General features: G+C 40.2%; 1 protein-coding gene across 3 annotated transcripts in view; it reads right to left on the minus strand.

Annotated features, from left to right (window-relative positions):
* fgf13a (fibroblast growth factor 13a) overlaps positions 1–23985 on the minus strand; it is a 138998-nt gene that overhangs the window by 28244 nt on the left and 86769 nt on the right. For 2 of the 3 annotated variants that reach the window (XM_067374000.1, XM_067373837.1), the window contains one exon: positions 6928–7038. In XM_067374000.1, coding sequence (XP_067230101.1) covers positions 6928–7038 — 111 coding nt within the window. Of the gene's footprint in view, positions 1–6927; positions 7039–8660; positions 9394–23985 lie in introns of those variants that run through there. The other variant, XM_067373920.1, reaches the window with a different exon arrangement.

Below are 23985 nucleotides of genomic sequence, written 5' to 3' on the forward strand. Positions count from 1 at the left end.
CATGTTTAGTGATGCGGCGGTAGAGTTACACTCACGTGGCATTGCAGTTTTTCGCTATCAATCAAGTTTATTATTTGCATGCATTTCAAAGCCTTGCCAGTTTCACAATTTATTTGCAGGCTGTTCTGACATGCGCTTTTCTGAGCACACACCCGAAGCGCACGCACACTAAAAGCCTGTAACACAGTGCGTAAGTACTGAACTAAGTTGTCTTTCGCGTCTTATTGCACTTAAACTGTCAAATATACACAACATCTACATAAACAGTTATTTATATCTTAAGTGAATGTAAACAGCTCGGATGCATGTCAGTATATTACGATATGCATGTGTCCGTATATTGGATCAGTGCATTAAGTCTAAAAAGTAACAGTCTCCTAATAAACCTGTCGTCTGTGTCATTAATGTTAATCAAAAAACAAAATTTAAAGTGAAAATCACTCACTGCTCTTGACTAAACTTCCGTAGCTTTAAGAATCAGTGTATATTTAACCCATACAGTAAAGTGTTTTATTTTTACATTTGTTTATTCAATTTCTTCTTAATGCTACAGTTACAGTAAATGCACCTACTGTGGCTGACAATTTTAATGCACTATTTTTTTATATTTGTATCTTAAGCCCTATTCGGACGGGACTAGTTTCACAGGGGGATATTAGAGAAATTTCAGTTTCACAGACGTACTTTGAGATTTTAATCCCGTCCGAATCTGCCATGTCTGTCTTTTTCTCACACGACCTCTGTAAAAATTCCAGAGCAAATTACCTACTGTTTTTCATCAAACTCCGCCGTCCTCAGAGAAATCTAATCCCGTCCGAATGCGAATGTCTGTGATTTCCGAAAATGTTTTTTCCAAAACGCTTTTTCTTGTGTGTTTTGGTCAACGTAAACTACCGTACAGTCTTTCGCTATTGCGCCGGTATTCAAGTTTCTGCTTTTTGCGCACCGATAATGGATGTAGATGTGTTTGGTTCACTGCGAAGAAATAAAAAAAAAAAAAAAAAAAAAAAAAAAAAAAAAATCAACAAGAAGAGCCAAATCACGTAAACTGTTAAGACTGGCTACTGTAATATCAGTTTCAGGTAAGAGTACTTTCATTTCTGCACTTAATTACATAACGTGTAAATTATATAAGTTAAAACTTTTTTATTTGTTTATTATAAGAACCCAATTCTATTAAATCATGATGATAAATGTATGTTTAGTTCATATGACCATACGCAATCCACGCATTCTGAACACATGGTCTTCTAAAATGCCCACATGTAAAACACAGACACTCCTACCTCGGTAATAAACACAGAGATGTTAGTCCCGTCCGAATCTGTACATAAAAATCACAGACGTAGGTTGATAAGAATTGTTACTCAAACGTCGTTTGGAAAACTAGTCCCGTCCGAATAGGGCTTTATACTGTATTTGTCCTATTAAAGATAAAATAAGACTTGTATGGTGCACCCCTACTTTGGCCTAAATGGTCTGTCATTACTTTTTCTATTTTTTTTTTTATTTTGTTACCTTGTGAGGCTACATTTTTAAAATAGGGAAATTAGTTTGGCTGAACTCTATAGTAACTGCATAGGAACCAACATGAATTAGATTAGTAATAAGAACGTGGGTTCGTGATCCTGAAAAAAATCCTGATATGATATTTTTGCCAACACCATATAAACATCAACACACAAACATAGACCACGTAATTGAAAGCTCAAACATGCTCGTTTAACGCCCGAGAATAAATGAGGTTTTCACGTATCAAGCAAGTATAGTTGAGCTTCCATGGTTGAGCTCTCAGGTTCCATTAAAAATATCTTTATTTGTGTTTTGAAGATGAATAAAGCCATACAGGACCGGAACGTGAGTGAACAATGAGAGAATTTCCATTTTTGGGTGAACTAACCCTTTAAATTTTATTACTAAAGGATCTTGGATGTTTTAATTCTGGTGGTTTATCTGAATGTCTGGATAAACCTCTGTATATTTTTATTGCTTGTTTAGAGAAGCATTTTGGCATTTCATTCAGATGTTAGTATTTCCGTTTATTATATTTGGAGATAAATCAGACTGATTAGAATATGACTGGGACTGACTGAAAAACACATCAGCCCACTCTTTAGACAGAAGACGAGTTAGCAGAGATAAAAACCTAATGTTGACGGAGAGAAAGGCCTCCTGCCAAGACACATTGATTAGGAATTGAATTAAGCTCTAAAACTCTGCGCAAAGAGACATAATCCAATAGAGCAGCCATACCTGACATTTACTGCTCAGAATGAGCTTTTGTTTTGTTCCTCCAAGAGCTCATCACAGTCAGACTTGAGAGATGGAAAGGCTGATTTTCAATAAGGTCTTTATCTTTAAATGCCCACTTTCCAACCCCCTGATCTGCCCAATCTCATCTAATAAAATCACTTTGATCCAATTTGATCAATTCAATCTTCTGATTCTGGCTGTAATTTCTCACGCAGTTAGAAAAAAAAAATTAAAACAATTTTTAAAAGTAAATGTATATTTTTTTCATTATTTATAGCATAATGACCTGACTTCAGGGCAAAAATAATTAGTATTTGGCTGAGATCTGCTGTAAACACACTTAAAAACTGGCACTTATGTGATATTTAAGCGATTTAAGTGAAACAATGACATTTGGCACTGCTAAGAAGTGCAATGAGCATCAGTCACAGAGATGTGGTAAGACACACATCTAGAGAGTAAAGAGAGCATTGGAGCAGACCCTCATCCCTATCAAACACGCGGCGCGCACGCACACACACACACACACACACACACACACCAAGAGAAGAGCCAAGAGGACTGCACTGCCGTCGCTATGGAGACAAGGGCACCAAGCTCCTAACAATTCTATTTTTGTAGTGTGAGAGATAGAAGCTCCCTGTTTTCCCACTTCTCCTCTCCAGCAACAGCTTTTCATTCTCTTAACAAAATAAGGGAGTGTGGTGGGAAAAGCAGGTCAGCTATTATGTAATCTCACCCCTATATAACTCATTGTACCTTACAGTCAATCACACAGGGGAAGAATACAGACAAGAAAATAAATGAGCATGCAATGAGAGAGGAGTGGCCAACCGCACCAGTGTCGCAGATTCAACTCAAGGGTGAATAAAACATGTATACTTGAGTCAAACACCCACTATTTAAATTCAAGTAGAGGTAGTTATTTCAATTAGCACGGCTCTTCAAGTTAAACATTGTTTATGTGCACAAGAAACACATTTGTGTTAATCTAGATGAGCTTGATGGATCAGAGGATTTGGAGCCTTTAGTGATCAAAGTTCCAAATGACTCCGATCACCACAAACTCATTTGCTCGATATGAACGTCATCTTCACCCAGTGACTAATTGAATAGAGTCAAGCTAATTTACAGGCCCCAGAATGCCACAGACACATAGCGTCAGTGAGATATAGCACATATTAAATTAGAGCCCTGCCAACCATCCAGCCGGCTTCCTCCTCGCTCATATGCGCAGTATAGCTCAAACACTGACTGGGTGATGCTGCACTAGCCTACGGACTAAATAATTCACACTTGCAGGTGCCCAGCAGGATGACTTCAAATGACACACAAAATAATCTGTGGACGTTTTTCAAACATTATGGACACCTGCCTAAAAATGTTTCTCTTGAAAAAATGAATTGTTGGATTTACTTAAAAAAGCACTTTTAAATAAGTGGTTCCACACAAATATATTAAGTAATTTGTACAAATAACAATTTAGTTCTATGAACAAAACAAATTCAAGTAACGCTAACAAAATTTCTTTGAGTAAATACAAATAATTTGAATTTGTCACTTACATAACATTTTTATGTGCTGTTTACGTAATAATGTTATGTTGAAGTTTATTATGTGAACACATTTATTGACTTAATTTACCTTAAATTTACCTTTATTATCTGCTCTCGTTGAACACAATTTAATTTTAAACTCAATTAACAAATACTTAGTATTTAAATACTTAAATAGCAAAGCTGACAATACTCATTTTTAGTATAAACAACTCAAGTTAAATTAAGTTCATGTAGTTACATGAGTTTAAGTAATGTGAACAAGGATAGTTTGAGTGAAACTAACAACAGTGAAAGTTCATTTTTTTTGAGTGTGGGCTTTGCAGCTACATTGACTGTGCTCTCACAAGAATTGCTTTCTGAGAAATGGTGGTTTTATGTGACCGCTCCAGCTGAATTTTCCATTTCAGGATAATACAGAACTGAGCCTATGTAGACAATACAGGAACTGTAAAGGTATTAGTGAAAAAGCAAAGAAGCTTTTTATAAGTGTAGGTATAAAGGCCCCGATATACTCACAGCGAAGTTCTTTTTCGTTCTTCGTTTAGGGATAAAACGAAGTTCAAAATATGTGAGTAGTGATATACTGTAACAATATATCAAACATCTGACGCCGCCCACATTGCTGAGAGTGGCGTTTAGATGATTATGTAAATATGTGATGCACGCTTTCCTCTCAAAAACAAAATAAACAACAAAAATAAAAAAAAAAAAAAAAAAAAAAAACAATCAAGCATTTTTTATAAAAAGCATAAGAAAAGCATCTGATGATAACAACGTGTGTATGTTAGCACGAGCTCTGCAAATTAGGACTCCAGTGAAGTCACATCACTTTTATTTATATGACATTTTATTCAATAGATTGCTTAAAAGCATTAAAAACAGTGTCAGTGCGTCATTTCATCGGAAGCAACACTTAATTTTCTTCTATAAAGCAGCTATCCAGTGTCATGTTTTCACCCCCAGAGATCTTACCTCAACAGACTAAAAGCCAGGCACACATTTAACGACTAGCTAAAACATTCTAAGAATGTGGTCAACATACAGCGATTGTTTCCTGCGACTGAAGCAGATTTAAATACTTACACATAGAATTTGATCACAGACTGAACGCAACTAGCTCTGACTGGACGCGTTTGAGCGCCATCAGTCATAAGTATCAATTTACATTCATAATCGGCCTTACAATCGTTAAGTGTGTAGGTGGCTTTAATGAGTCAGAGAAGAGTTCCACGTGAAAGAAGATAGAGCTTCAGCGCACACCTCCTATTATGTTATTGTCACAAACCAATGGTAGTATGAAGGTGTTTAGCAGCTGGAGCGAACTTTTCCTGAGAGTTTGCTTTGGCAAGCCGTTTCAAACTCCCAAAACGAACACAAAACAAACTTTGTTTTGGACTGATTTTGTTCGAATTGATGTCACATCAGTTCATTCTTTGATTTCGTTTGAAGTATATCACGGCTTTAAGGCAAGGAAGAATACAGCTGCAGAGGAAACAATAACACCAGCAGCAGCCACTGAAAAGCAGTACCAGTAGACATAAAGTGGCCCCAAAAAAGAATCTGGACACTTAAATGACACTTCAAAATGCCTGAATGTCATTGCATTAGATGCAATAATTCAAAACCAATTGGCATTTGCAAATAAATTATGCAAGACCAGAACCATCTTCACTTTTCTGAGCCTTTTTTGTAATTTAACCAATTGGTCTATCTAGGACAGGGGTCGGCAACCCAAAATGTTCAAAGAGCCATATTGGACCAAACAAACAAAAAACAAATCTGTCTGGAGCCGCAAAAAATTAAAAGTCTTATATAAGCCTTATATGAAGGCAACACAGGTTGTAAGTGTATACTAGCTATATTAGCCTACTATCAAAATGACTAAGTAGGTTACAAATTCATAATGAGGTATTCCCGAGGTATATATTTAAAAACTGCTGAAAGCTACAGAAAAAAGAAGCAAATGGATCGGTGCAATTCACAGAAACAGCTGGACTCCAGCAGAGAAAGATGGATTTGCAGTTATCATTTTGTGTCAAATTGTTGGATTTTGAGGTAAAATCATTCCATATATATTGTATTGTTATATATTATGTTGACAAATCATCTTATATCTTATATTCTGCATAATTGTTTGTTTTAAAATAAACACTGACAAAAACGATACTATAAAACTATATATGTTTTATCGCTGGACAATATGACAATATAACATTGATATAAGTGATTACGCGGATTTAAACCTACCTATATTGTAGTTATATCAAATATTCACAGGCAGATTAGCTTTATGCATTTCCCCGGCCTCAAATTAAAGGCACATATAAATGTCAGGAAACACGACTCCTGGCTGCATGTCAATATCCATGGATTAGGGTTATTTGACATGTTATAAGAATCTTTAGTGTAATTTGTTTGTTTTACTCGTGTTTTCGCAGTTTCCTCTATTAAATCCAGTCACGCAGCAGGTTCTTTTGCCACTCAGTCCAGCTGAGGGAGCGCGCTTTCGGCGGGGAAGTGACGTCCGCTGCGCTGAAACGTGTGTCGCAGGTTATGACGGAAATCTTTGTTGATAGAAATGCTGAAATTTAATATTTATTATACACATTTTTACAGCATTGGAAAACGTTAAGAATGTTTGTGTCATGTTTGCTCTCCTACAGAAACCATATGAAAACAAAAAATATATCCCCCCCCCCATTTTAATACATTTTTGAAAAAGCTCCAGGGAGCCACTAGGGGGGCGCTAAAGAGCCCCATGTAGCTCTAGAGCCGCGGGTTGCCGACCTCTGATCTAGGAAGAATGAAGTCAGTGTAATAGCTGAGTAATTATGGACAAATACTTTCATATGCTTTATTCTCAACAGTATATTTTTTGCAGCATCAAAAACGTTTGCTTGAAAAGTTTCTATAGTTCTTTTAAAATGAAATGCCGCATGGTTTGATGTATTATTATGTAATGCAGAAACATTCATACAACAAGGTGTCCAAATTTGGGGGGCACTGTATCAATCTGTTAATCTAGCACTTCCTTGTTTCTAACAGCGAACCTCAAGGTGTGTCTGTACAGGTGATAATTTGAGAACATATTCTGACAAGATGCCAGTTGACTTACTGAAACCACTGTCCTCCTCTTTAGTGCCGTCGATGGTTCCATCTGCCTGGAGCTGCAAATGAAAGCCCTGTCGACTGTACAGCTTCGTTACGATCCCCTTCAGCTGGGGCTCTGCAAGGAGACAGAAGGTAGAGAGAGAGAGAATGAGAAAAAGACAGGGTTAAACAGGCATTGCCACAGTGACAGTGTTATGGACTTTAAAGCTTCAGGCTTAGCAAGAGCATTCCATAGTCTACAGATTTGAGCCTGCATTACAAACAACAGATCACATTGACAAGAACAGGAACAGAAACAAAATCTACATATAGGAAGAGTCACCAGAGCCATCACACAGAAAATTGGTGAGAGCTTCAATTTGCAAAGAAACTGCAGTCTGCTGGCCATGATACACAGAGCCATATCACCATCATGGGTCTAATCTGGATTACTAGAACTAAAAAAAACATCTATACAGGACACAGATCTCCTGTGCAAAATACCAGATTCCAGTGGATCATGCTATTAACACTGATTAACTTTCATTTATCATAGGAGGTACGTGTGGATATTATATAATACAAACTATAACACATACTCTAAATTTCAGTCAAGAACACACAAAGAGAATCTGAATATTTAAAATAAGCCTATAGATACCAATTCAGAATAATAAACCAAAATAAACTACCATACAGATGCTATAATATGGTATAGATAAAGTCTGACTAAATAAAGGTGTGAATGAGCATTGATTTGCAGAAGCATCACTCCTCAACATATCAAATGTAAGCACATTTAAGTAAGCACATTCGTGTGTGTCTTGGTCCATGTGTATCTGTGAACAAGATTGTTAAGCATGAGACTGTTTAATGAAACCAAACCTCTGCTGTAAACAGCTGCTACTCTACACACAAACTTCCACACTTCTGCTAAGGTGTCACATAAGGGTTATGTAAGATGCTGTCTGGGGAGGGACTACAACAAGCCTGTAAGTAAATAGTTGAGCTGAATGCATACGTTTTAGAAGATTTCCAAATTCGGTACTTCACAGTTAAGTATTTCTACTGACTTCTGAGCATCTGATTTGTCTCGCTGCTTATGAAGGGAGTTGTAAACTACAAATCATCCAGTCTGACCACCCTCAGATCTGAATAATATCAATTAATGAAATCTGTTACTTAATAGATATAATGGATTCAACTTGATATGGTAAAGGAATTGTAACTAATAAAACTATTAAAATCAATCAGAAAACTGAATTGAATTCATAATAGCAGATTTTGCTGCATAATATATCTATATGGCACACCGTGTGAGATTGAATCTCCGGGGATTTATCTGGCTTGCTAGTTAGCTGCTGTCCAAAAACATGTCAGGCAATAACCAGCTTAGTTTGCTTTCTATTGTCCCTCTGAAGGGATTAAACACACTAGAGAGCTGACATTGAATCAGCATCAACATCAATGCAGCACAATATCTGCAGAATAACAAAGAGTTGTATACAATTATGCCTTTTTTGGGGGGTCAAAATGCCTGAAAAGTTCTGTAAGATCAGTTTGCATGAGCTCTCTCACAATGAAGTGTGAAAGCACATGCGCTGAATTTTAAAGAGAGTAAACTTACAGTCTGACTTAAGCATGGCAAGCACTTATTACATCATTTTAAAATGTAATATTTCGAAAAGTACAGACACAAATGCATTGATAATGCCGGCAAATATAATAAGCATATTAAAAACACAGGTAACATCAGACCTGGTCGTCTCCTCCTGCGCTTTTTGGAGCCAAACAACTTGACTCTGGAGAAAACACTGAGTCGACTGGGTTTCTCGCATGTTCCTTTGGTTTTGTTCGGACTGCTCACGCAGCGGCAGGCGTTTGATTTCTCTCGCTCCCTTGCCTGCCTCTTCTGTCGAATAAGGGAGCTGGCAATCGCCGCAGCCATGGCCAGTTTGACGGTGCGACACCCAAAACTTTCAGAGGACACAAATCCGTTTCCCCACCTCTTCCACAACACGATTTCTTCAAGAGGATCTTTAACTGAGCTCACATCCGAGGCTTCATACACCAGAGACCACCATTGTGACAGAGTTAACTAAAACGGCTTTAACACAAAATATGTAGGTGACGGTGCATCTCTTCAACGCTCATTTTTTCTTCGGAGATGAAGTCCTTAGACGGCTCTACATTCAATTGGCTTGAGGTCTTACCGCATCCGTCTCCAGATAATGTCACTACCTTGCAATTTCGATTAATAACGGAGATGTTCCTCCAGACACCGAACACCCGTTTCGCAGCATCCCACGATGCAGTCAGTCAGAGCACACAGAACAGAGCCATGTGAGAGAAACACCTGTTAGTGAGAGCGATTCGGCGCTCTTGTGCGCGCGCGCTTTGTGTGTGTGTGGGTGTGTGAGCGAGAGAGTTTGTATTCAGCTAATCTTCTGAATCCGTTTGTAATGTGGAGACCCAGACAACTACAACGAGAGCGACAAGGTCTTAATATGACAGCTGAATCATGGAAGATTCGGGAAAAGAAACCACTCAACGAGAGGACTAAAGCAGTTCGGTTTATTTGTGGTATCTGATTAAGTAAGGGTAAGTGATTAAGTCCGACTCATTACTGCGAATCGGTTCTTTCGAACAATTCATTTCAAAGAACCGGTTAAAGCGATTCAGCAATTCCTCACGTCATGGCGTAGTTACGTTTGTTATTTTAACTAATTTTAAGTTGTATTGGGTATATGGGTCTGTTGTAATCCGCCTGTCCCTAATGAATTTGAAACGAAATGAATTTAATAAATACATTTTCTTATTTTAGTGAAATGTAAACATACATCCAGTTCCAGTAGGTTTTAATAGGTTTGCTATTAGAGTAAGTCTAACTCCAAATGTTCCTAATAACAGCTCACTCATATTCAGGTCTTTGGTCAGTACAAAGATATTATTATTGTTATTAATACATATATTGAATTGTCATTAAATTGCTGATTAAATGCCTATATTATAATACATTTGTACTGTATACTAATATACAAATATCGTTAATCCGCCTGCGCATCAGACGTCCAATAAAACGGTTCTCGGTTTAATCTGGGTCAGTTGTTGACAGGAGAACCGTTGTGACTGATTCAAAATCGTTTCAATTTATATCAGACTAAAACGAATCGGACAGACAGCGCTAGTTCGTGAACGTTTACCACCACAGAGCTGTGAATTGGGCGGTGGGCGGAGAGTGATGTGGAACAGCAAAACATTTTTTTTAAATGTTGTAGTAAAGTAGGCTACGTTAGTCTTGAATATTTGGTTGTCATTCAGTGTGAACAGCAAGCGCGAGTGATCAATCTCAAACGGGGAGACGAATCTATCGGATGCCTCTCCCGTTTAGACTCGCGGGGAGACGGTAACGCACACAAATGTGACAAATGCAAGTGAACTGCAGCTCTTGAAGCTGTGTAAAATGCTCACACAGTTACATAGTCGAATACAATACTCTAATAATCATCTGTTATATTTCTTTCCCAAAACATAAAGGATCGCGTGGAAACAACGGAGTTGCGATGTCCTGATTGGAGCAGTCGGTTGCCATGGCAGTGAGTTTCCTGCATGCGTGACAAAAGCACAACTGTCTTCTGGCCCACTCATAATAATAACATGCATATTAATATTTGCACTGCACAATATTTTAAATAATGAATAACGTTGTTGTTGGATATTTGATGTGTATATATATATATATATATATATATATATATATATATATATATATATATATATATATATATTTATTTTTTTTATTATTATTTTTTTTAAGAGTTTTTTTTTTTATTAACTGTTCTCAAATTAATTTTTATTTAAATATGGTATAGGCCTACCTTATTACTGAAAGATAATATTTATACTTGTTGAATTGAATTAAATCTACACACATCTATTGCACTAATCTCAGGGATTCAACCAATATCTTAAAAACCGCCAGGGGTATAAGAAAAGTCAATTTTGAAGCACGGCCCAATACAAACCTTCAGACCCCTGCCTTCACACGGAATATTATATGTTCATCAACAGCGCCATCTACTGTACAATCAGGAAATTATGAAACGCAATAACAAAACAACTAGACGTTTGAACCCAAGACAAAATATCAGATCATTGTCTAACGAATGAAAAACAAATATTGTAGTATTATATTAATTCAGTAATGCAAATTTATTCTGAAAATAAAACGCAGGAAAACTAGCCTATCTCTGTCCTTTTCATGTCAGAAACAGTCATTCTTAGTGCAGTTAAATAAGCGTGGATTCCGCAAATGTTATTCAGTTCACACAGGAAAAAGCAATTTTAGTATTCACATAGGGAAAAATATTAGCCTATTTGAAATGTTCTTAAAATTAAAACTAAATCCCTTAATCTTTATGCATACAAGCTACAAAGCCTAAATAAAACAAAATGAGATAAAGATAAAAAGAAGACTGAAATGAGCAAAATTTCAATATAGAGCAGCTTTATCTGCAGTTCAGCACCTCGGACAGCGCTGCACTTACACAAGCCCACAGAAAACTTCTAGATCAAATCCGCTGAAAGCAACACACAGTGAATTCAGCAGGTCAATCTCAATGCAATTCTAAATATTCCTTAAAACCAAAGAGCAGAAAAAGATAATTCTTACCTGATGTTGATTTTCTTAGAGGAAATGTCATATTTAGCAGTTAAATAGTGGAAAGAACAAAGCAGGAAGACAGTGCTGATTCACTGCAAGCAGGAGGATGTTTTCAAAGTTTTAACCATACTAAAAGAAATCCTAATGGATCAGTCGAGAGGCCATCAAGGCGGGGCCAGCTGCATTCAGAAATCATTAATGGACATTAGTGACTAGCCATTACGACTTCTAAAGCAGTCATTAAAGATTCATTGGGAAGCGCTGTTGATCCGGCAAACGCTGGGCGTGTGTTCACTAAACTGCAGTGCTCTGGGTCAAAATTGCAGGGAGAAAATCGAACATCGTACTTCCTACTAGAGCAGAGCTTTCGTTCCTCTCACGTTACAAAGAAACGGCTGTAAAGTGATCCTTTAATGCGTCGTGTAAACCAGTTATACCAGACCTTCCATTCTCCACTCAGAAATACAGCAAACATTAGCTGCGCCTTTCACTTCTGTTGTTCTGAACACGCCTGACAGATTTAACAACGATCCAAGCATCCAGATAAAAGAACAATTCTTTTAATACAAACAACTGTGAAAGCTGCTGGTGGTCCAGTAAAACTTTCATGATAAAAAGATGCAGAAATAGCAGGATGAATTTCAGTATATTAATAGCAGTCTGAAGTTTTAAATCAAGCCACGGTCTGTACATTTACAAGCATGAGAACATTGATGTGTGGTCAAACTTATCGTTGGACATATCGAACAATTTAATCAGCCCCATATAACAGTCGCAATGAATATGTTCATGCTGCAGTGGAAAATCTTAAACGAGGCTGATCTCAAGTCAGGCCAAATAAACCCTCAAACATACTTTCATTTAACATTATCTGTTCTGAATACAAATACATTGTGAAACTTAACAAGTGTCAGGATTATTCAGTTATTTGTTCGTTTAATTTCATTTTCATGGACTTTTAGATTGCTTTCTTTGTTGTCTTTGTTTCCATTATCATTTGTTACTATGGTGATTCATATGATCATTCCGCCTGTTAGTCCTTTAGTTTGTTATGTGTGTGTATTTAAGTTCCTCATTTCCCTGCCTTTAGTGTCAGTTATTGTTTGTGTTCAATGCACACTGCTTTGTTACCTGTGAACTATCTGAGATCATTTTTGTTCAAATACCTAGGATCTACAGGATCAAACACAAATCAGTAAACACTGCAAATAACACACACAAATGTCGCACACCATCATGGTAACAGTTAATATTCCTCATTTATACTAGAGGTAAGTCGTGTTGTACGTTTAATCTTGCTCTGTGTATCCCTGCCGTAACTTTTAAAGGAGCCCATAACCATGCAAGTACTGCATTTTTATTAAAAGTGGCATTTAGAGAAGGAAAGATCCATGAATCACTGCATCAAAAGTGTTTATCAGTGGTTTGTCCACTAGATGGCGCAAGCGACGCATATTTATGAACCTGTGCAGTCCATCCATTACTTCAGACCAGAAATGGTTCTACTTGACCAAAGCCACTTATGTTTGTCTGATACACTTACCGGTCAAACGTTTTTGGACGGTAAGATTTTTTAAAAATGTTTTTAAAAGAAGTCTCTTCTGCTCACCAAGGCTTCATTTATTTGATATACAGGAAAAACAGTAATATTGTGAAATAATTTAAAATAACCGTTTTCTATTTGAATATATTTTAAAATGTCATTTATTCCTGTGTTGCCAAAGCTGAATTTTCAGCATCCAGTCTTCAGTGTCACATGATCCTTCAGAAATCATTCTAACATGCTGGTTTGATACTCAAGAAACATTTATTATTATTATCAATGTTGAAAAACATTGAAAATATTGATCCTGAAAAGTTTTTTTTTCAGGATTATTTGATAAATAGAAAATTCAAAAGAACAGAATTTATCTGAAATAGAACGCTTTTACAACATTACAAATGTCTATACTGTCACTTTTGATCAAATCAATGCATCCTTTCTGAATAAATGGATTCATTTCTTTCATTTCTTTCTGAAAAAAAAACAAAACAAAACCTCTTACTGACCCCAAACGTTTGAACGGTAGTGATACAAAAGCTTTCTATTTCAGACAGATTATGTTCTTTTGAACTTTCTATTCATCAAATAATCCTGAAAAAAAAAAAAATTGCACACAACTGTTTTCAACATTGATGATAATAATGTTTCTTGAGCAGCAAATCAGCATATTAGAATGATTTCTGAAGGATCATGTGACACTGAAGACTGGAGGAATGATGCTGCAAATTCAGCTTTGGCAACACAAATAAATTGCATTTTAAAATATATTCAAATAGAAAACATATTTCACAATATTTTTTTTTTTTGTTTGTTTTTGCTATATTTTGGATCAATCAAATGGAGCCTTGGTGAGCAGAAGAGACTTCTTTTAAAAAACATTAAAAAATCTTACAGTCCAAAAACCTTTGACCAGTAGTGTACATTATTATGAAATAGTTAATATATAACTATTACTGATAATTAGGCTACATTAATATAATCTATTTAGGCTAACTTAAAATAGTTTTTATTCATTTTTATAATCTTTACACAAGTCAAGGTTGAATTTTTTCCCATATTTAGTATTTCGAGAGCTTTAAAGACAGGACAGGAAGGATATCTTTAAAAACAAACAAAAAATTGCTTATCTTTACTAGATGGAATGCATAGGTCAAAAAGGGTCCTTTCTACACACATTGTATGATCAATAATAAATTACATTGATGTTGAGAAAGAAAAGTAAGAGAGCCTGATATGATAGCATACACACATATATGTGTATATCTCCGTGTGTGTGAGAGAAAGAGAGATAAAGTGTAGACAAAAGTCAAAGTGGAAGTGACAGCTGATCAGATAATGTAAACGGCTTGATGATTATGGGTTATAGGAGCTCTGATGAAACTGAAAGACACTGCCACACAATTAGTGTGGTTGCTGTCCTCTAACTACTGCATTATACTCTGAGCATTAGCTGCATTTACCAGATCAATGCTGCTTTTACAACATCCTCAGGTGGTTCAGAACGCGAGATCCTCTCTTCACTAAGGGTGTTATAAAGAAGTGCATCTCCGAACCAGTGTTTGTTCTGCATGTTTGAACATCTCATACAATGGCACATAAGAAGGTTCATGAAAACAGAAATGGATTCATGACACACATTGCTGCAGCAAATGCCTTGGAGATGAGGAAACGACTACAATACAGCACCTGTTTTATTACATTTGCTGTGTTATGATCAAGTAGAGACATGAACACACACTCACACAAGTGATAATTGTGTCAGTTTGCAGTGCGCTTCCTGCTGACACACACGGGCACACAGATGGCCATACTGATCCTCTCTCAACGCCTGGGAACGCTCAGATATCAGCAACATACAGCCAGAAAGAATGACATCATCTCTCAGAGATGCGCAGACATCATGGATGTGAGCGCCATCAGCGGCCACTAGATGGAGCTGTTGTTAATGGACTTTGAGATCTATGGCCAGTAATGGAGAGCAAAGAGCCTTTTGACCTCCACATTCCTATTTTCTATTAAAGATGTAAGCTTACGTCTATATTAAGTATTTAGAATGCCATATTTTAAATGCCACGTTTTGATGCTATGTTTCCATCTACCTATTTTTATATTAATTTTGGGATATTGTTTAAAAAAAAAAATGCTGGATGGAAACAGCAAGATGCGCTTAAATTATATAAATGAGCATAAAAACACGTGCTTGATAGCGACGGATTTTTTTTATCTGATAAGGAAGCGTGCATAAACTACGATGTAAACACATTTACCAAATAAATCTCTCTCTCAAAACAAAAACAAACAAAAATGTGACTTTGCCTCAACAGAGGATGTGATTGGATAACTGGACTAACCAGTGGACTATAGAGTACCACAGAGATGGCGTGTTTTTGTATGCAAAACCCGGAAGCGAGTTAGCATTTTAGGACTTCCGGTTCCATCTCCCTAAAGACAATGGGTTTTTTGAATGGGTTTTTGCTAAATCGCCTGTGGTTAACAAAGCCTCTAAATAGTTTCATGTTTTGATCTATGACATAAAACACACCACTTATAACCTGCTTGTGATTCTTTTAAACCTTTATTGTGTCTTAAAAACAGCGGTTGCTAACAAGTTACTAAAAGGGACTACTTCCTTTGGCGGGGACTTTAGATGTCATCATGACAAACAGGACATTTGGACAGCATTTCTCATAAAAAAATGGGTAAGTATTCATACACAGCGAGATCATAATCAGCAAGCGTGTTTTTGAATAAAGTTTGAGGAAGCTTGGTGGTGGTGACGTTGATCCATGACCTGTCACGATCACCTGTGAGAGTGCCCTTTAGCCATTAGAGGGCACTCCGTCCCGGACTGTCATTTCCACCTGTCTCATGGACTACATTCCCCATACACACTTCCCGGACAAATCACCACTCATCATTGCACCCAGCTGTTGTGTATTTGGTCATTAGTGTCTGTCTATTTATACCTGCTTTGTCTCTGCCTTTGTAATGGTGTCTTCACGAATGTTCCTGGTTTCTCTGTTTTGGTTTTCTTTGTGATTTTCTTGATTTGTGTTCGGACTGTTACTGTGGATTTTGACCCTTGCCTGTTTCTGGATTTATGCTTTGGATTACCCCATTAAATTACTGCAAATGGATCTTGCCTGTTCGTTTCTGTGATATAACGTGACAGAAGACACCATCACGTAAAGGATCCAGCAGGATGGGAATCCAGATCACTCCCCCGGCTACTAAAGGAGCGAATGGATCGCCTAGAAAATTTGATCACCCTTAAACAACGGGGGAATCAGGTGGGTGGATTGGCACAATTATTTTGGACCCTGGCGGTAGGGCTGGGTTACAATGATGCGGCTTTAATCGACCTTTTCAATGATTGTCTGGACAACTCATTACCTCTGTGGGAGATGGAGAGACTGGGAGACCTGGAATTTTGGGGGTTCGTCCACTATCTCGAACGTCGGAGTGGGGGGCCCGCACCGAGTCAACTAGAGCATGCTCCAGCCAGTGAATCCCTCCCTGAAGTCACAGAGGAGGTGGGCACTGAGCCTCTGCTTCACACCGGTAAAGGGAGGAGGAGGAGGAGGAGAAGGAAGAAGGCTTCCTTCATCCCTCAAGGCCCGGAGGCCTCTCCAGCCATTGAGCCTGCTCCAACCAGTAAGTCCACTCCAGAGTCCGCTCCAGAGCCCGCTCCAGCCAGTGAGTCCGCTCCAGAGCCCGCTCCAGCCAGCGAGTCCGCTCCAGAGCCCGCTCCAGCCAGCGAGTCCGCTCCAGAGCCCGCTCCAGCCAGCGAGTCCGCTCCAGAGCCCGCTCCAGCCAGCGAGTCCGCTCCAGAGCCCGCTCCAGCCAGCGAGTCCGCTCCAGAGCCCGCTCCAGCCAGCGAGTCCGCTCCAGAGCCCGCTCCAGCCAGCGAGTCCGCTCCAGAGCCCGCTCCAGCCAGCGAGTCCGCTCCAGAGCCCGCTCCAGCCAGCGAGTCCGCTCCAGAGCCCGCTCCAGCCAGCGAGTCCGCTCCAGAGCCCGCTCCAGCCAGCGAGTCCGCTCCAGAGCCCGCTCCAGCCAGCGAGTCCGCTCCAGAGCCCGCTCCAGCCAGCGAGTCCGCTCCAGAGCCCGCTCCAGCCAGCGAGTCCGCTCCAGAGCCCGCTCCAGCCAGCGAGTCCGCTCCAGAGCCCGCTCCAGCCAGCGAGTCCGCTCCAGAGCCCGCTCCAGCCAGCGAGTCCGCTCCAGAGCCCGCTCCAGCCAGCGAGTCCGCTCCAGAGCCCGCTCCAGCCAGCGAGTCCGCTCCAGAGCCCGCTCCAGCCAGCGAGTCCGCTCCAGAGCCCGCTCCAGCCAGCGAGTCCGCTCCAGAGCCCGCTCCAGCCAGCGAGTCCGCTCCAGAGCCCGCTCCAGCCAGCGAGTCCGCTCCAGAGCCCGCTCCAGCCAGCGAGTCCGCTCCAGAGCCCGCTCCAGTCAGCGAGTCCGCTCCAGAGCCCGCTCCAGTCAGCGAGTCCGCTCCAGAGCCCGCTCCAGCCAGCGAGTCCGCTCCAGAGCCCGCTCCAGCCAGCGAGTCCGCTCCAGAGCCCGCTCCAGTCAGCGAGTCCGCTCCAGAGCCCGCTCCAGCCAGCGAGTCCGCTCCAGAGCCCGCTCCAGTCAGCGAGTCCGCTCCAGAGCCCGCTCCAGCCAGCGAGTCCGCTCCAGAGCCCGCTCCAGCCAGTGAGTCCGCTCCAGTCAGTGAGCCCGCTCCAGCCCGTGAATCTGCTCCAGAGCCCGCTCCAGCCTGTGAGGTCGCTCCAGAGTCCACAGAGGAGGTGGGCACAGGTTCACCCCCTAACTCACGGAGAAGGAAGAGGAGGAGGAGAAAGGCTTCAGTCAGTTCTCAAGGCCTGGAGGTCTTCCCGGAGCCCGCTCCAGTCAGTGAGTCCACTCCAGAGCCTGCTCCAGCCAGTGAGCCCGCTCCAGCCAGTGAGCCCGCTCCAGCCAGTGAGCCCGCTCCAGCCAGTGAGCCCGCTCCAGCCAGTGAGCCCGCTCCAGCCAGTGAGCCCGTTCCAGCCAGTGGGTCCGTTCCAGCCAGTGGGTCCGTTCCAGCCAGTGGGTCCGTTCCAGCCAGTGGGTCCGTTCCAGCCAGTGGATCCGTTCCAGCCAGTGGGTCCGCTCCAGAGCCCGCTCCAGCCAGTGGGTCCGCTCCAGAGCCCGCTCCAGCCAGTGGGTCCGCTCCAGAGCCCGCTCCAGCCAGTGGGTCTGCTCCAGAGCCCGCTCCAGCCAGTGAGTCCATTTTGGGTGAGCCACCGCCTCACCCTCATAAGCGGAGGAGGAGGAAAAGGGCTTCCTCCATTCTACAAGGCCTGGAGACCACTCTAGAGGGTGTTCGTGGGTTCTCCAATCGCCTTGCCCTGCCGGCGCCAACGAAGCGCCTTGCCCTGCCCAGGTTTTCTGCCCTGCCGCCACTGCCCACGCCGTCTGAACCGCTGGAATCTGCCTGGTCAGTTCCTCCGGCACCACCCTGGCAATCAGCCAGGACTCCAGAACCGCTGGAACCAGCCTGGTCAGTTCCTCCAGCACCGCCCTGGCTATCTGTTGGGCACCCTGGATCTGGCCCGCCATCCCTCCCCCTGATCCTCCCACCTCCCTCCTGAGTTTTTGTTTTGTTTGTCTGGTGGAGCATCTGGTATTTCACGATCACGATCACCTGTGAGAGTGCCCTTTAGCCATTAGAGGGCACTCCGTCCCGGACTGTCATTTCCACCTGTCTCATGGACTACATTCCCCATACACACTTCCCGGACTAATCACCACTCATCATTGCACCCAGCTGTTGTGTATTTGGTCATTAGTGTCTGTCTATTTATACCTGCTTTGTCTCTGCCTTTGTAATGGTGTCTTCACGAATGTTCCTGGTTTCTCTGTTTTGGTTTTCTTTGTGTTTTTCTTGTTTTGTGTTCGGACTGTTACTGTGGATTTTGACCCTTGCCTGTTTCTGGATTTATGCTTTGGATTACCCCATTAAATTACTGCAAATGGATCTTGCCTGTTCGTTTCTCTGATATTACATTACAAGACATGACATGACCATGGTGTGCTGTAGTCTGTTTATAGCCTAGCTTTTTATATCTTACGACTTTATTTAGGCTTCAAAATGTATAAATGTTGTGTTAACTTGTAAAGATTATCTTGATAGACAAAATGTGGAAGTGTCATAACCCTTTGTTAAACACAGAGCTTATTTTTTTGTGATTTTCCAAAAGTCTATGGGAAAAAATGCATTGAGGGAACCCGTGCGCCGCTAACTTCTGGGCTGGCCTACAAAAACACGTCATCCCTGAGGTACTCTATTGCTCAGCATCTCAAATGTTCATTTGTTCATTCTGAAATTCTTGAATCAAAGTCTGTCATCAAAATGATTGGGTATAATACCTCCAATAACTGTCTCACCCAATTACATCCACAAATATTAGGAATGCATGATAACATGGACAGTTTTTTTTCTGTTTATTGCGTTTCGTCCTCATGCGTGCTCTGTCTGAGGCCAAAGTAATATATGACATTGGAAAAAAGAGCCACAGTGACTTCCCCAATTGTAGCAACTTCCATCTTTATTACAAGTATTTTGTGCCAGTTTCCCAGGAAGTGACGATTTTGATCACTTGAACACATGGGATGGAAACACTGCTTTATTTACAATGTTTTGTCCATTTTGTGCATAACTTAAATTCGCAACTTTGGATGGAAACAGTAAATAATGATAGTGTGACCATTAAAAAGGGGATCACAGAGGATCAATTGACCCTTCGCCAGGAGTTTGATTGACAGGAGATCTAACCAGTCATAACGCAGAATCCACCATTTTGTCCAACAAAGCAGTCGGGGACTTAGCAGATTAACATAGGTGGACTTGAACTTGAAAAATTGTGTGTACTGACGTCTTTCCACAACATTCCTTATGATGTTCATTCATGTTTATTTGAACTACTGTAGTAGGAAGAGATGATCGGTTTACGAGTAGCTTGAACTGAGGTGCTACAGCGATCTGTCACGACACATTAAAGAGCCACAAAATGGTATTTACTGTTTAAATTACTTTAAAAATGACAAAATTTGAAATTTGAGACTTTGTTTCATATTAAAAGTAAGTTGTTCTGCCTTGTCTGTCGACTCGTTGTCAATGTCCTCTTTGTTGTATTTTTCACTGAGAACATATGTGGCGAGAGATCGGCATGGCTTGTCAGACATAGCAACAGTAACTAAAGGGGGCGGGTCTTTGCGCATGGTCAATTGGTTGTCAACGCTTACATTTAGACAGCAAGTGGAACCAACAGAGATTAAGCTGAAAATGGTGTGGGGGAAAAAAGCATGTGTTGTCCTAATGTGGCCCACAAGCCATGCAAGTTCACAGCATCTCACTGCTGCTAAAAACAGGAGGGCCTTCTGCTGAGAGCTGGCCACTAAAAACATGGCAATGGCAGGCGTTGTCATGGAGACCGTGTCTATATCAGCGCATGTGTGTGAGCATAGTAGATGGGGGAAGGGGAGTATCATCCTCAACCCTCTACTACCCCCTGTTTCCCCTTTTTTCTGTTTCTCTCGCACTCTCGTTAATAGCAAAATGGGATTTTCAAATCATGTCCACAACCAGGTTATCTGTCACATGCGGTCTACTTTGAGCCGCTGATGTAATAAGTGTTAGATGGTAAGAAATAAAATAAAGTGTAATTGGAAGAGATGGCTGGGGAGAGGCTGAGAAAATAATAGGGTTCAACAATATGAGAGGGATGGGACATATTTGTCATCAAAGGGTTATGATAAGGAAAAGATAAATGCAGAGATGGTAAGTGAAAGAAAAGGATAAAGAGCAGAAAAAGGATGAATAAGAGGATGTAATAATAAACATCTTTCCATCAGTGCCTAAATAAATTAAACTCCACGTTCTGTTGAAAGTGACCATGTTTTTAATGTTTGGAGTCTATATGCAATGTCTATACATAAAAAATAAAAAACTATTTAAAATATCAACTTTAATTGTGTTTTTATTCACACTACTGTTTAAAAGTTTGGCATCTGTAATATTTATGTTTATGCCCACCAAGGCGTCATTTATTTGAACAAAAATACAGTAAAAACAGTAATATTGTGAAATATTATTACAATTGAACTGTTTTATATTTGAGTATATTTTTCAAATGTATTTTATAGTAGCTGAATTTTCATCATCATTACTCCAGACTTCAGTGTCACATGATCCTTCAGAAATCATTCTAATATGCCGATTTGGTGCTCAAAAAACATTTTTTATTCTCAACAAACATTTGTGCTAATTAATGTTTTTGTGGGATGCATCGAGAGACTTGATTGCTTTTTATGATGAACAGATTAAATTTAGGCTTTTATTCACATATAAACATTGATCAGCGAAAATAAACAGAAGCTCAACCGAACCTGCTTGAGACACGAGAGCAAACCTCAAGCATTCTGCGTAACACACGAGAATGAACCTCATTGGTTCTTGCACACGTCAAACATGCTTGAGCTTCCGTTTACCGCAACTGATGTGTGAGTAGATGAATGTTTAAAGGAACACTCCACTTTTTTTGAAAATAGGCTCATTTTCCAACTCCCCTAGAGTTAAACAGTTGAGTTTTACCGTTTTCGAATCCATTCAGCCGATCTCCGGTTCTGGCGGTACCACTTTTAGCATAGCTTAGCATAGTTCATTGAATCTGATTAGACCGTTAGCATCGCGCTTAAAAATGACCAAAGAGTTTTGATATTTTTCCTATCTAAAACTTGACTCTTCTGTAGTTAAATCGTGTACTAAGACCGACGGAAAATAAAAAGTTGTGATTTTCTAGGCTGATATGGCTAGGAACTATACTCTCATTCCGGCGTAATAATCAAGGAACTTTGCTGCCGTTCCCTGCTTGCACAGGGAACGTGCCTTGCAACCATGGAGGCGTTTGTGAGAGACGCTGCGTAATATCATTGCACTGCTGCAGCCATGGAACGGCAGCAAAGTTCCTTGATTATTACGCCGGAATGAGAGTATAGTTCCTAGCCATATCAGCCTAGAAAATCACAGCTTTTCATTTTCTGTCGGTCTTAGTACACGATTTAACTACAGAAGAGTCAAGTTTTAAATAGGAAAAATATCAAAACTCTTTGGTCTTTTTTAAGCGTTACACTTCATATTAAATGTTTTTTTTACATGATTGTAATTTGATTTATACAATTGGACATGAATCCTTACTAAACAGCAATAGAAACAGAGCAATGTTGGAGAGTTGCATCACATTGTTGCATCTCAGTAATGCAAGATGGATATCGAATAACAGGGTTAAGCAGTTACATACCTCATAAAGTCAACACTGCCCCAATTATCAGGCAGTTGTGTCCTCATTAGACCATCAGCTGCATTAGCTGGGGTGAGCAAGAGTCCATAACAAACCAGGCGGCTGATTATTCTGCAACGACCAAGTACACAACTATGGCTAATTTCATTCTAGGCCTCCAGGGATTCCCATTTAGCTTCAAGGAAAACTCAATTCACAGACTCATCTCCCGTGCTCTCAGAAACATACTATGTGTAGCTATTGTGAGTCCTGACTCATAGGAACAGAAGTGTAAGCATCAATAATCAGAGAAGGTAATTACAGATGGCCGCTCTGTCTACTTCACAGTATGAGGACACTTTAAATGAGTGCAATCAGAACAGATAAAGGAGTCGCTCTGACACCCTTCAAGTCATCAGTTTACATGTGGGTCATACAAAAAGCTGTGCATTCGAGACATTAACGTCAAACAAAGGAACTGCAAAATTAATGTTCATTTTCAAACAGGTTTCCTAACATGACGCAACCACAATATATGGAAAGTATAGTGTGCTACAGTGATGTAACAGAATCTGATCTGTTATGTTGTGAACAAGGTGCCCATTTCCTGTGTTAAGCATGAGTTCATCAACTCGTTCTCGGTCCTGGCCTGAAAGCTTGCACTCTTTGATGAGTGGGAGAAGTCTCAATCTCCAGAGTCAAATGAGCTGTGAAACGGCACACAACACTGGAGCTCAGTGCTAGGGCCCATCTGACCTGAATGAGAAATCCAAGCACTAGTTTCATTTGTATGAGCTCCACAGAGCCTGAGAGAGAGCTGCCCCAGCTGATGCTGCGAGCCAAAGACAGCTGCAAACCATGTTACACATCTGTACGGTCTCATTTCTGAGTGGATACTTGTACAGCAGATGCTTAAACTACAACCACTGTCATGCCCATTCAAACATGTCCCCCCATTTTTAGATCTTGAATGCAACAAAAAATAAATAATTAAAAACGAATAAATACACTAACGGTCAAAATATTTTGTTGTTGTTGAGTAAAGTCACCATGAAATTAAAATGGGTATTTCCTATTGTTTTATGGAATAGAGGGTATGCACTGACATCACTTTCCTGCCGGAACACGCCCCCTTAGCCAGACTGAGTGGCAAAAGAGCCGGAGGCATGGCTGGATTTAATAGGGGAAACTGTGAAAATGGAAATAAAACACGGGTAAAACAAATGATTAAACTATAGGCTGTACTTTATAGCATTCCTTACACCTTACCAAAGACCCAGTAATTTATGGATATTGACATGCAGTGAGGAATTGCATTTCCTGACATTTATATGTTCCTGATTTTGACGCTGTGGAAATACATAAGGCAAATTTACGGAAGAGGATTAGGGCCAAGCAATAATAAAAAAATAAAACCATCTCGAGATTAAAGTTGTTAAATTTCGAGAAAAAAAGTTGAGATAAAATGTTGAGAATAAACGTGTTAAATTACAATAAAAAAGTAGTTAAATTACGAGAACAAATTCGTTAAATTATGAGAAAAATGCCGTTAAATTTCGAGAAAAAAGTCGTTAAATTATGAGA

Source organism: Chanodichthys erythropterus, chromosome 1, assembly GCF_024489055.1.
Source record: "Chanodichthys erythropterus isolate Z2021 chromosome 1, ASM2448905v1, whole genome shotgun sequence".
In the NCBI taxonomy this organism is placed as follows: domain Eukaryota; kingdom Metazoa; phylum Chordata; class Actinopteri; order Cypriniformes; family Xenocyprididae; genus Chanodichthys; species Chanodichthys erythropterus.